The sequence below is a fragment of the Ptychodera flava genome, chromosome 8 (assembly GCF_041260155.1).
Source record: "Ptychodera flava strain L36383 chromosome 8, AS_Pfla_20210202, whole genome shotgun sequence".
Classification (NCBI taxonomy): domain Eukaryota; kingdom Metazoa; phylum Hemichordata; class Enteropneusta; family Ptychoderidae; genus Ptychodera; species Ptychodera flava.
In genome coordinates this window covers 40,752,662-40,766,145 of record NC_091935.1, presented here as the reverse complement: position 1 = coordinate 40,766,145, position 13,484 = coordinate 40,752,662, and the positions used below count along the sequence as shown (strand labels likewise).

The 13,484-nt window shown below is 39.4% G+C and overlaps 1 protein-coding gene across 1 annotated transcript in view; it reads left to right on the top strand.

The window, feature by feature from the left end:
* The first annotated feature begins 2,180 nt into the window (after nt 1-2,180).
* LOC139139349 (DNA mismatch repair protein Msh2-like) overlaps nt 2,181-13,484 on the top strand; it is a 64,193-nt gene continuing 52,889 nt past the window's right edge. Inside the window, exons 1-2 of the mRNA XM_070708228.1 lie at nt 2,181-2,285; nt 10,392-10,441. Coding sequence (XP_070564329.1) covers nt 2,216-2,285; nt 10,392-10,441 — 120 coding nt within the window. The 5' untranslated portion in view covers nt 2,181-2,215. The remainder of the gene's footprint in view (nt 2,286-10,391; nt 10,442-13,484) is intronic.

The following is a 13,484-nucleotide window of genomic DNA, read 5'->3' as shown; positions in this document are numbered from 1 at the left end:
AAAAGGAGCCGTCATTGTCAACAGTAACGGTTCAAATTTTTACAAATTTATTAGCAAATTTCACAAATGTTTCATCATGATTCACCAGAGTATCTACAAACACACCAGGGATGTACATTTAATGGAACAACAGGAATCTGTAGTCTATCTGCCTTTCTCAGGGCTTTAAATAGAGTGGGAGGAGAAGAAAACCTATATTCAACCCACCTTGGTTCTAACGGTCAAAATTAACATCGATTGGACCAGTAAAAGGGGTTTTGGAGAGAAAGCGTTAACAGGACACATTTAAGGTAGAACACGCCTCGGGGACAGAAATTTGGGCCTTCAAATCTTATCAATTTTCTTCTGACCTACCATTTGTCAGGGCTCATTTTGAAGTTCTTGGCGAATGAAATGTTTTCGCCGTCTTAGTTTTTCGAAAATCAAAATTTTTATTTTTTCCCATAGAGTTAACACAGGGATGGCGGCCATTTTGAATTTCAAATATCGAGAAATCACAAGTTATTGTCTCTCTAGTACCAAAGTTTGCACGGTGACCCCTGATTTTTATTCTTGCTTTGGTAAGAGAATGGTTGAAAGTTTCACTGAGGAAAGTTTGAGCAAAAGTTTAAGTCTTTCACTTTCGAGATGCATATCACCTTAAGGGAAACTCAATAAGGTATTAAGGAGGGGTAAGCTTTCCGGCAAATGCTAAGTGCCTCTCTTTGAAGCAATGAAGAATGATGCAACCAAATTTTCAATAAGCTCTTACCTACGCACGCGGTATCAAAATTTTATTACAATTGATATGGTATATCTATATTATGATATAGACAATATTTACTGAAATCACATTTCTTGCTAGAGTGCACCTTGGCCCCTTGGAACCTATTCGGAGTACTATATATGATCCGGGTTTCCTCTACAAATTCTCGAACTCTTCAAAACTTATTCATCAAACCACCACTTGCTACTCATTATTTGGAATATAAAGAAAACAATGGTAATTGATTTATACACGTCACAGGGAGCTCTTTCATCATAGAAGTCACAACAGTGTTGTAAACAATTCATATACAAATCAATCAAACAGGTGTCATACCAGCTCTCAAAACAGACAGGTCAAAGTTCGACACCGTTCCGCAACGTGTTTGAATATGCGTGACAATATGCTTTACCTAAAGGATATTTTGTCTTTCATGTTACTCCGATCCACCAGTGCCGTCCCTTACTCAATACATTGATCATAAACATAAAAAATATGTTCAAAGCTATCGTTTAGATTACCAAACTTACGGATTTATTTATTTATTTATTTATTTATTTGCTGCATCCCTTTCAGATCAGGGGCTCACTAAATAAAACATTAGGAGCTGCAAAACACTGATGAAAAATAAATTTCAAGTACATTCCATTCCATTCCAGCAACTATCGTTTCCCTACCCAAGCTATCCTGCACGGTGTCAAAGCTGTCGTTTTCATTCAAAAGCTACACTTTCTTAGGTACCCCTGTTGATGACATTTTCACAACTTGTACATGTCCTTGTTTATCAATATCGCAGTCGATTTTTGTCCATAAATGTATCAGAAATACAAGAGTATAAATTCAGATACGTTCATCATAAATATAACACAGGAAAACCTCAATTTATAATAAACTATCTAGTTTTTCGTGCGCGGTCCAAATCGCGTCCGCCGGATTTTCCCATGTGAGCAGGGCTTTCATAGTGGGAGGCGATATTGCCGGGAACACACAGGACAGTACGCAGGGTCGTGTTGGCTGTGCAGTCCGCCCTCGGCCCGTAGGCCCTACGGCCGGTACGGGCCGGGGGTACACAGCCATGGCAACGCGACAAAACTGGCGCATGGCCCGAGGGGCTACAACTACAGTTACGAGTGGAGTGATACGTACCGGCCGCCGCGTACTATGCATATATTGTGGCTACAACTATTATTGCAGCTGGGCCAATAAATTGCTACTTGCATAATCGAGTATCGAAGGCCCCCCATAGATCTTTCTTCTCCAAAAGGGTTCAGAGGCAACTTTATAAGTGAGACGTAACAATTGTCCGATGCCTTATGTTGCACATTCCCATCCAAGGTGTCAACCTCTGTAATACCATCGACGTAATGTAAACATGCGTTTATTTCGCGCCACATTATTAAGTGTAAGTAGGCTATGTAACTGTAAATTTGATTGGATGATGATAATTTGAATTGACGCTGTAAACCAATCATGTTATCCCTAACAAGTAAACAGTTATCTTCAAACATGGCGGTACAACCAAACCAGCAGTTGTCACTAGGTAAGGAATTCACTCTGTAGCGAGAATACTTCCCTTGCTTTTGAGCATCAAAACAGAACGTGATCCGTTCAACGGAATTCGAAAGACAACAACCTAATGCCATCGTATAGCTAAATTTCAATGATCCCAACTGAATTATGACTTCGTATACATAATGCCTGCACGCCATGGCGGGATGAGGTCTGAGGTCGAGACACCGCTAGGGGAGGTTCCCCCTCTCCCCGGTTAGCCCACACTGTTGTTAGCCAAACCATGGAAGTACAACAGCCCTATGGCTAGCCCTGCATGGCAGTGCTGTGTGTCTGTACCGGCCCTGCCACGCAGAGCTAGCGTGTTTTCAAACAGAGACTAGAGTGTACACTTTGCCCAACAAATATTATGAATACTGCTGAAATCACTGTAGCTGCAAAATTGTAGCTCTACGGCGAGGCGGTCGGTGAGTTTGGGTTTTTGCGACCTCGCTCACCAGTAGAGCTACAATGCCGAAGGCCCTGAAGCATACAAAATAAGCACGCTGCACATGGCACGGCATTTTGATGTAAAATCCCATATATGTTACTGCATTTGGTCAATTATCACTACTGAAGATTAAACACTATACTACACTAACCTTGTCGTGTATGGGGTTTGGTATTTGTTCAAATACGTCGATCGCGTTCCAAAAACATTTCTTGGAGCCTCCATTTCCAACTTCCGGTAATGGCAGCTCCCAGAAACACGCTCAATGTTTATGGAACGCAATCGACGTGTCTGTGCTTATACCAAACCCCATAAACGACAAGGTTAGTGTAGTATAGTGTTTAGTCTTCAGTAGTGATAAATCGGTACGACCAAATGCAGTAAATATGTGGGATTTTACATGAAAATGCCGCGCCATGTTTGGCGCGCTTATTTTGTATGCTACAGGGCCTTCGGCATTGTAGCTCTACTGGTGAGCGAGGTCGCAAAAACCCAAACTCACCGACCGCCTCACCGTAGAGCTACAATTTTGCAGCTAAAATCACTGATGTGTTCAAAACGTCAAAACAAAGGCCCAGCCGCCAGCGCGTCTCACTGCAAGATATTCCCAGCTGTCACTCAACTTGTCAAGTGAAAACATCAAACCGCCACACTCAGAAGATCGTGGCGCGAAATAGAAAAGTTTCACCCGCCAAAACAAATCTGCTAAACCACGCCTCTAATTTTAACCCAAATTTTACGATCAACCACTTTCCCAGACGTTCAGACATTTGGTCCTGGCAAGTCTGCATGCAGTGGCGCTTCGGCCATTTCTGTCGTTTCATCTTTGAAAATCCAGATAGTGTGAAGCGATGAACTGCAGCATTTACACAAACGGAACACCGAATAGGGATAAACAACTAGAAGCATGGCTGGCAAATATCGACTTGGAACTTGTGAAATATGCGAGGGCTTTAAAAAATGCTGGGTACACCAGTCTTCGAGCTATGGCGAGATTAACAGCCGAAGACATTCAGGACTTTCTGCCGGAAATTCCAACAGGTCATAAACGTCTGCTCATATACGAGTCCGCCAAGCTACGCACTCCCATCAAGTATACGAAGAGAACACTTCGCATATTGTAAACCATGCTAGTGGCGGTACTTCAAATAGTAACTATCAGCCCACAACTACGATAAACGTGTCCACGAAGGGAAAACGTTCACGATCGCCAACGAAAGGTCATGTAGATGAAACATTAAACGTATCACGGAAACAGCGATTTAGTGGACCACGAGATTCCCCTCAAAGTCGTCTGAGCCAAAACCCGGTAAAAGCTATATGACTCCATCCGAAAAAATGAAAATCGACATGGAACTGGAAATTGAAAACACTGAACAAACTTTAGAAAAACTGCAAAAAGACCTCAACTGTATGCAGGAATCCTTTCAACCAACAAGCACGGTAAGGCATGGTCCATCATGCAGTAATTGCCACCAAAAATGGGCCACAATGTCCTCCATTGCAAATTTCCAAAGTGTGAAAGTGCGTCATTTTGCAAGGACATAAATCGAAGTGAACATAGAAAGGAGAGGAGGAAGATGATAAACATTTCAAGTGAAATAAAGTCAGCGAAAGAGAAAATCAAAGAAAAACGGCTTCAACTTCAAAGACTGTGTAGCGTTATTACGGCCAGTCGCAACACATATGCTTCTAAAAGGAAAATTAATCAACAGCAACACTGAGAAATATTTGTCAGGTGACAGCGCGGTGAACTGGCTTGAAGTAAACGCTGATACTAGGAAACTTGAGACTGTTTTAGGTGGAGACTTGCCTGAAGAGGCCTCAGATATACAGCGGCTCATCGCGAACTACGATGACAAGTGTCTCCGTAGAAATTCGAAAATCAGGAAAGCCGAAAGTAAAGTCATTGATTTGTGGAAAATGAAAGGGGTGAATTGGCCAGGCAAGCAGACAACCACAGTGGCTACCACTGAGACGAACGAAAAAGATGTAAACAAGGAAAGTTCGAAACGTGGCGCAGTTTTAACGAACGAACAGCATGATGACATGTTGCTGAAAATTGGTATAGAAGAAAGTATGAAGACGTATGAAGAAGAGCAGGAAAGAACAATGAACAAACCAAATAGAGATCAGATGTTAGACAATGTCTTCACCGTATTATCTAACATGCAGCAACAAATATCCATCTTGAGTCAACAGCAGCTGAACGTCAACTACACGAACGTTCTTCAGGAAAAACATACTCCATCTGCTAAACCTGACTTTCCTGTGCCAGAGCACGGTACTCAAGCCAAGGTTGTACCAACACGTTTTCAGTCAGATACTAATAATATCCACACACCACCACGACAGAAAAATAAGTTCAGCGTAGAATATATTTTGTCAAAGTCACCGGCGAAAACAAATACCCTGGCCGAAATCGTTCACGCCAATCAAATAAACTGCAACGCGAGTACAATGTTGGAACATCCACCGGTACCAAAAACACAATATTCCATGTATTCAGTTCCTATACTAAATTCTTTATATAACCAAGATATTGGCCAACGGTACACCGTTATGCGCGAACAGATGTCAAATAGAAATTGTGAAAATACACACGCTAGTGATCAAGGGCAAAGTTTGTTAACACAACATGGAATATATAGTTCGGTGCAAGATCAGGGTGGATTTTTTCCAGTGCCAGGTAATTTGGCAGCTGAGCCTATCACTGATTTCCATCGCACTTTACCGACAACTAGTTGCACACCTGTGGGATCCACAACTGTCGATAGTTGTGGAACTAATGAGGACATTGAAAGTCAAGTGCAAATGTCAAATGTAAATACATCCTCGCTTGATATACCTCAACCAACTCAATCTGGAAGTGAAAACATAACCAATTTGTTGGCATTGTATGAATCGGCTCGTCTTCTGGGAGACTTGTAAATCATTTGTTACGCAGATTGAACACTCAACTGTACGATCAAATGATTTCGACAGGAAAAAACTACATTTAGAGTCATCAGAAATGAACTCGTATCATTTATTGCAGATAAATAAAATCATTTGAAATCAGCAAAAGAAAACTTCACATGTTGTGTGCCCGGTTTCACACATAGCTGAGGTGAGAACTATGCCCATAATTTGAAACATTTTACTGATTAATCAGGAACTGTTGTTATTTGCTTGATAATTTGTGATACTGATATTTAGAATTCAGAAGTTTACTCTGAGTTTTCAAGCAAAGGGAAATTTTGAAGTTTCATGCTGTTTGTATTCTAGAGCGTTCATGACTAAGATGGGTTTCAAAGTTGAGTCAGAAATTTTCATAAGCTTTTATCTTGAGATTACTTTAATCAAAGTTCAGTCACAGTTCAGTTCAGTTCAGAGTTCAGTTTGTGATGTGACTGGTTCAGCCCATGTGGCTCAGTTCCTCGGTTATTTAGAATACAATGGTAACTAATGAAGAAAATTCAATTGTTGCATTACCTGTGATTGTAATGATTTTTACTATTTGGTTGACAGAAATTGCAAGGATGTGGAATTATTCAGGTTCAGACATATTCCAAATTTAACACCACATCATGTTTTGACAAATTAAACATAGTATTGTGCTACCATCGGGTAATGTAGAGGCCAGTTTCAAATTATTTTAGAACCATTTGGCTATTTTTCTCTACAGTATAGCATGTTATTCCAGTCTGAATTTGCATGGATGCCAGGTACATACATTGTTCTGTCGTGTTACTTGAATGCACACCTGGCAAGATCTCATGTAACGTTGTATTTCGACAGATTCCTGTGTTCTATATTGAGTATTCCAGTGTTCTTTAGTGTTCTCCTGCTTATACCATGCGTTTTCAGGGTTTGCATTTTACTAGTATTCCTGCGATATAATTGCTGCATGTTTAACATTGTTGAAATAAAAAGTTGAGCTTGATACGTTGTATCACTCATAGAATGAGATATATGATTTTGATATACTTTCTCTACTATTTTAGTCTTCAACGGACAGTAGCTTAACCATTAAGACTTTTCTCAGTACTACTGTTTTGTATATCAAATTCAAGTTGTTCTTCTTCAAAAGCACGTTGAACCACCCAGTATCCAGCTTATCAACACGTGTACATGTACAGTGCAATGTTATTGTTTACATCTGAATTTGAACCTTGACTAAAATTCACTTGTCAACAATAACAATCAATCTATACATAAACTGACTGTTGACAAGGTGAATAATGGGTGTTTCAAAATGCTGTAGGGAGTAGAACAAGGACTTGCAGTTAATGATATATCAACAGTAGAGATCACAGTGTCAAAAATCGCATGTAATAAAGCTACCGGACCTGTTGGTAGTAACTGATTGAAATCCCCGTGACATGGGAAAATGTAACTTTCGGAAAAGGAAAAATACAAAATATTAAAGGTAGATGAAAAACATTGCGTCAGCTATTTCAAAGTACGTATTGATACCAGTCTTTGTATACAACCTTTTATACTAAGGATTGCTTAAGGATGGCTACAGCAGTCTACACATTTAAATTTAAGAATCCAACGGTACGATAGTAACCAAGTACATCTGATGGTTTGATCTCTCGTAAAGCTTGAATTACCGCGAGGTGAATATCGGTCCTTGCTAACTCGTTATATTCTGGTTTTGATAGCGTCTGCTTTAATTTTCCGAAGACGAATTCGACGGGGTTCAGTTCGGGGGAGTAATACGGCGTGTACACTAGATAGATACCCATAGCATCGAGCCACGCACCTAAGTATCGACCCCCTTTGATGATGAGCCGGGTGATTGTCGACGACAATGAAATCCCCGTACTCCAAAACTGGTCTTTGGGACATTAGACGCATGTTCTCGACGGCGTCTTCAAAAAACAAAAGAAACTGCACAGTGTCTGTGTTCTGGTTGATTACCTTGGCATAACTGACACCTTCCAGACTAATCATTAAATGTAATGTTACCGCAGGAGATCTCATGTAACGTTGTATTTCGACGGCTCGTTCACCACGTAAGGCATGACCATAGCGTGGATTTAAATCCTGACTCAATTTAATACCGCTTCATCAAAGAACTGGATTTTGTTTGGGTCTTGTCCATGTAAGAAATTCACGTATTCATCACAGTAAGTAATATTCTCATCGGTGAATTTTTCATAGGCTACTGGCGTCAGTTTTTTAAAGTCCATTCCCCACCTGACAATCGGCTTCTCACAGATGGCACTGGTTGAGACATCTTCTGCACTATCGCCATACTCGTCGATTTTTTCTTTGAGAGCCCGGTATGTCATGGACGGTTGAAACCTTTTCAAAGTTTCGATGAGTTCAACTTCACCATCTTTCAGCTTCGGATATGAGCCGCGGTTTCCTTTTAACACTTTACAGGATACAAAGCGCTGCCATATATTTCGTAACCCACGATCGCTGAAACGAGAACTTTTCTGCCACCTCTCGGAACGACGAAAAATCACCGGTAACTGGATCCCCACCTCGCAGTAAAATTTCTTGGACAATCAAATCCTGTAACTCGGGCGAGGTTGTTCTCCCTCTTCTAAATCTCCGTCCCTTTGAATTAGTGAAGTTGTATTCAGTCATCGGGGAGTAAAAGTACCGGACGCAGGTAAACAATTGAATTGACAGAAAATCAGTGCACGAACACACGTCGAATCTTAGACAGTAGAGAAAGTACTATGGTCAAATACAGAGTGTGTCCGGGGGAGTGTGTGTTGTGGTCGATGTTCGGAAGGTGGGCGTGGTTTTAATTTTTTGGTCTGGGGAGTCAAGCTTTTCTGTTTCGCGCGTCAATGTTTTGAGTTTGGCGGGCTCATGTTTTCAGTTGACATGTCTCACTGACAGCTGGGAAAAGTTGCGGTCAGACGCGCTGGCGGCAGGGTCTTTGTTTTGACGTTTTGAACACATCAGTGATTTCAGCAGTATGAAGTTCTACATGCGACAACAGATTTATGCAACCACGGTCCCTCCTCCCTTGTAGGGGGACCGTGGTGCAACTGATAAAACAGGCACTCTTTCTTGGAATACCGGTACCATTTAGAACTCTTTTGTAGAGCCAATCTATCCTTTATAAGCAGTATGACTATAACAGTTTAGAGACGACGGTTGCTTGGAATGGAATAGCTGCAGTCCTGTAACTTTTAACTTTATTACTGTCATCATAACACTTGTCACATCCTTTGTAGATGGGCAGTGGTTATTATATAACAAAAAGTGGTCAAAAAAGAGACCCCCCCCCCCCAAAAAAAAAAGAAGCTTGAGGTTTTGCCTTTGTATGTGTTTTGCAGTCTGACCCAGATGCCCAGGTTAAATCTTAAGCTTGAGCCACAGCACTGCAGCTAGGAGTGGATTAGCTTTTATAAGACACAAACCCCACTCAGTTAACTCAACATCTAACGGAAGAGCCATTTGATTTCAAGGGGGGAGGGAGGAGGAAGTGAGTGTGACAACAAGATTTTTTTGTGTCACTTTGACAGCAATTTTATTTACTGTTGTCAGTCCAGCATCAAATTACTTCTTCCTTGTGCAGAAACAACACAGCTGTCTTGAACCTCTCTTACCAAGTTTGTAATGCATGGTACATAACTATGCCTAAAGTGTACATATTATTGATTTACAACTTCCACTGATAGACTTAATGATTTGTCATCAAAAACAGAATGTGTGTTTGTATATCACAAAATTTGTTATATTACTGTATTTTGAATTTCAAATTTTCTAGGAATAACATAACATTTTTAAAAATAGTTCATCAATTCCTGGGATTTGTTTTTTAATTCCAACATTTTAAAGAGCAAGTAACATTTAAATATTGATGTACTGGTATGTTTTACCAGGGTCTGTTATTGCAACCGAAACATTTTGTGCTGTGAGTTTTAACTAGACTTTTGTTATATGTTTATATCATAAATAGTGGCAAAAATGTGTTAGCTCCACTGCAGGTGGCGTATCCACCTCCAGAGAACATGACAAAATCATATTTTGTCAAATTTTGCTGATTTCAAGCACATTCATTGTAATGGAATGCCATTTGTTATCTGTCTGTTGGAACAGTTTTTTCTCATACTGTCAGCCTAGATGAGTCAATTTTTTTTTCTCTTCCTGCCAAGAAATTTTACCCCTTATAATCCTCTACCCCCTTGAAATCAAATATTTCTCCCTTAACATAGACAGTCAATGAAGTAACAATCAGGAGTGAGGATGTCTGTGTGTTTCAAATTTTACTTTAAAGTAAATCTGATGTACTATGAATGTAAATAATTTTCCATATGTCACATACTGTGCCCAACAACTTTTCCCCTGAAAAATGCTCCACTCCAGATATCCCTCCAGATATATTTGTTATATTACTGTATTTTGAAAACTAAAACCTTAATAATTAAAACTTAACTAAAACTTTAATATCTACGTGATCCTAGTGAACACAACTAGCCAATGCAAACTTTGGTTCGTCAATTTTGATTTAGTGATTTTATGATTATGATTGTGGAAAGAAATCATACTGTTGTTTGAAATTCCATGTGTTGTAGGATGACTTACTATGTAAAATTAGACATTATTTGCAGTACATCATAAATGTCATTTGTTTTATTCATTATTACCAGTATTGAGTTTATAAAAAACACAACTTTCATCTTTCCTCAGACAATGTACAGGAACAAGGCTTTCTTTCCTTCTATCGGAAGATGCCAGAGGTAAGTGATCCTATTACTGCAATGTTTAAAATGCACTGATACAGTGAATCCTATGTATGTTAATGAAGTTAAAAAACTAGCAGCATAGTTTGTAAAATACCTAGCATTGAGTTAATGGTTTCCACTGGTTTGAGGTCTGGTACTGCCAGTGTTTTATTTGTTTGGACTCAGTTTCTGATGAATTTGCTTTTGTGAGTCCAAAAGCCTGTGAATGTCAAAGCCTGTCTTTTGATATTTTAGAATCACATTGTTGACAGTTAAATGAATGATTCATTTTCTTAGCAATGCGATATTGTGAAACACTGTTCAACCATCTCTGTATTATGTCTAATCTTGTTGGTAAATCCAAATTTGTTTTTGCAAAGATGACTTTCTCAGGAATGAATTGTCATTTTAAAAGTCAGCCACAGACCGTGACTTAGTTCAATTTGATCATTAGGTGCACCTTTGAGTACCAGTATAACAAACTGTCATAAGTCGGGTGAGAAAGAAGTGTAAATTTATGTTCTTTGAATACTATATAACAAAATGACAATTATGTTTGGCAATAAAGTTCTTATATTTTGAATATGAGTTATATTAATTTTGCTTATCATGATTTGAATCACTTTTTGGAACATCAGGCTTTCAATCCTGCCATTTAAGAATGAGAATAGATAATGCAATAAAACAGTTGTCGGTTTTAGTTACTATAGACTATAGTCTATAGAAGCTATTTGGATGGGTATCTGTCAGGCGTCAGTCTGTATGCATGTATTTATGCCTGTTTGTAAGGATGTCCATCTACTCAAATATTTTGAGAACCGCAGTACTTATAGACGTGATATTTGTTGTGTAGTTGCAAAATATGATTATAACAAACTATCTGTTTTTTGTTTTTTGATATTGTTGGAACTATTCAAATTAGCTAAAAAATAGCCTTTTGTGGTAAAAAATCATCTTCTTCATAACCACTGGTCAGACAGCTTTGATATTTGGTATACAGGTCCCTAGGGTGACTTACCGTATTCCTCCGATTCTAAAACCCCGCCCGATTATAAGGCCCCCCAGGATTATTTCATCGATTCGTAATTGGCTGTTAGTTCGTTTATAACGCCTCCCCAGGGGGGTAACCCAAATTCTGACCGTAACAATAGAGCCATTGTCATGTAATGAGACAAGGATATCCGAGACACCTACGTTTCTTATCAGCGTGGTTGCTTATCAAAGTCACAAACAAGTGCCAAAGTGAAGTATCAAACCTCAAAACAAGCACACTATTATTTGGTGTTGGAACATTTCAATCGGGAACGGTTCTATCGTTCCTGGCGAAAAAATTCCACTTGGATTTCGCTATGTAAATGAACATTAAAAGAGTTGGATTTTTGAGCGTCTCGATCTAGTACAATGCCGTCTTTTCGTCACTGTCATTTTGCTACCGTCAAAATAAGCGGATTTTTGAACATCTTGATCAAGTACGAATTGAATATTTCGATGCCATTTGGCTACCATAACATGAACATTACGATAGTCGAGTTTTTGAACGTGTCGATCAAGTACGATTTGCTCATTTCACGTGGTGAAAAAATCTTTCCTTTCCACGGGTATCGCGAATGCGCTCAACGGAACTGAAGACATCATGATTTCCGAGGAGATTCCGGTACTCGATGATAACTTATCAAATGAAGCCGTAGGACTTGTGTTTGATGACAAGGGGAGATGACGATATAGACTTCGACGGGTTTGACTTCGATGAAGAGGGCAATTGTATCGACAAACGCGACATCCAAAGTTTCTTCCGCGCATGAACTGAAAAGTCTTTTAATTTCTTTCGTTTATGTTTTATCAATTTTGCACATAGTTTTTCTCATGTAATGTATTTACTGTTTGAACGGCATTTCTTGTTTGTGTGTGTCCTTTTCCTGAACTAGTCCCGGCAATGAGCAGGCGATAGTGTAACAGATTTTCAAGATTATGCATGCTTTCGAAGTCTTGCGAGGGAAAAATACCAAACTTCATAAACGGCCCTATACACTTACACACACAGTTGGAACAAAAACGTGCATGTTTGTACCATATTCCGAACAGTTGATCATAGATGACTGAATTCCACATCAAGAGACATTTTGTTCATCGATACAAATAATAAAAAACTTCAAAGATTTATTGCCAAAAATATTCAATTCATCAAATCGTAAGCAGATTGGCGTAGCAATCTTTCGTCTCGGCCAGCCGATGTTTCAACACTTTATCAGTTCGAGCCTAGCGCCTGCCTGTTCGTAAGATCACATTTCGTTTCGAGATACAATTAGACTTTTTGAAACTACCGTAGGAGCAAAATAATAAACTCACAACGTGTAATTGATCGTTTATTTTAAGGAGTACGCTAATTGAAAATCGTAAATAGAAAACATCGGACAGACACCACCACATGCATGTGCTGAACTTTACCCTGACCTCATGCAAGCTGACACCTTTGACCTATTGCGTGAATTGACCAATCACAGCCAGCGGAACTTTAGGGACTTTCCCTTCACTCGTCTGACCTTTGCGGCCATGCTATGGGCAGCTAGCTGCTGCTGGGGAGCGCAACGAAGTATCGTGGTGATTATCTATACACGAAATATGAACATTTATTGCTACCCTATTGTTTGGCAAAAGACGGTATTGCAAATACGCTAAATTTCAAAACTTGTAGATCTCCATTAATTTATACTGTACAGTTTCGACTGTCAGTATCGATGCAACATGGCCATGAGTCGATATCACAAAGTATGAGTTGTCTGCAGCGCTCGCGTGAATCAAAAAAACATTGGCATAAAATTCGCATAACATTTCATTAATTAGCGTAAATTATACAGCCCCCCACATCTTTTCCGTCACCTTTGGTTCTGAAAAGGGGGTTTTAGAATCGGAGGAACTAAGATTTGCACTGTATTTGATTGAACTTCTGATGCTCCTTGGTCATATTTTAAGTTATATATGCTGAAGGTGTGATGAGTATGACATACTGATTATCAGTTCAATTGCATATTTGCATATTTAATGAATTTCTTTGATTAAT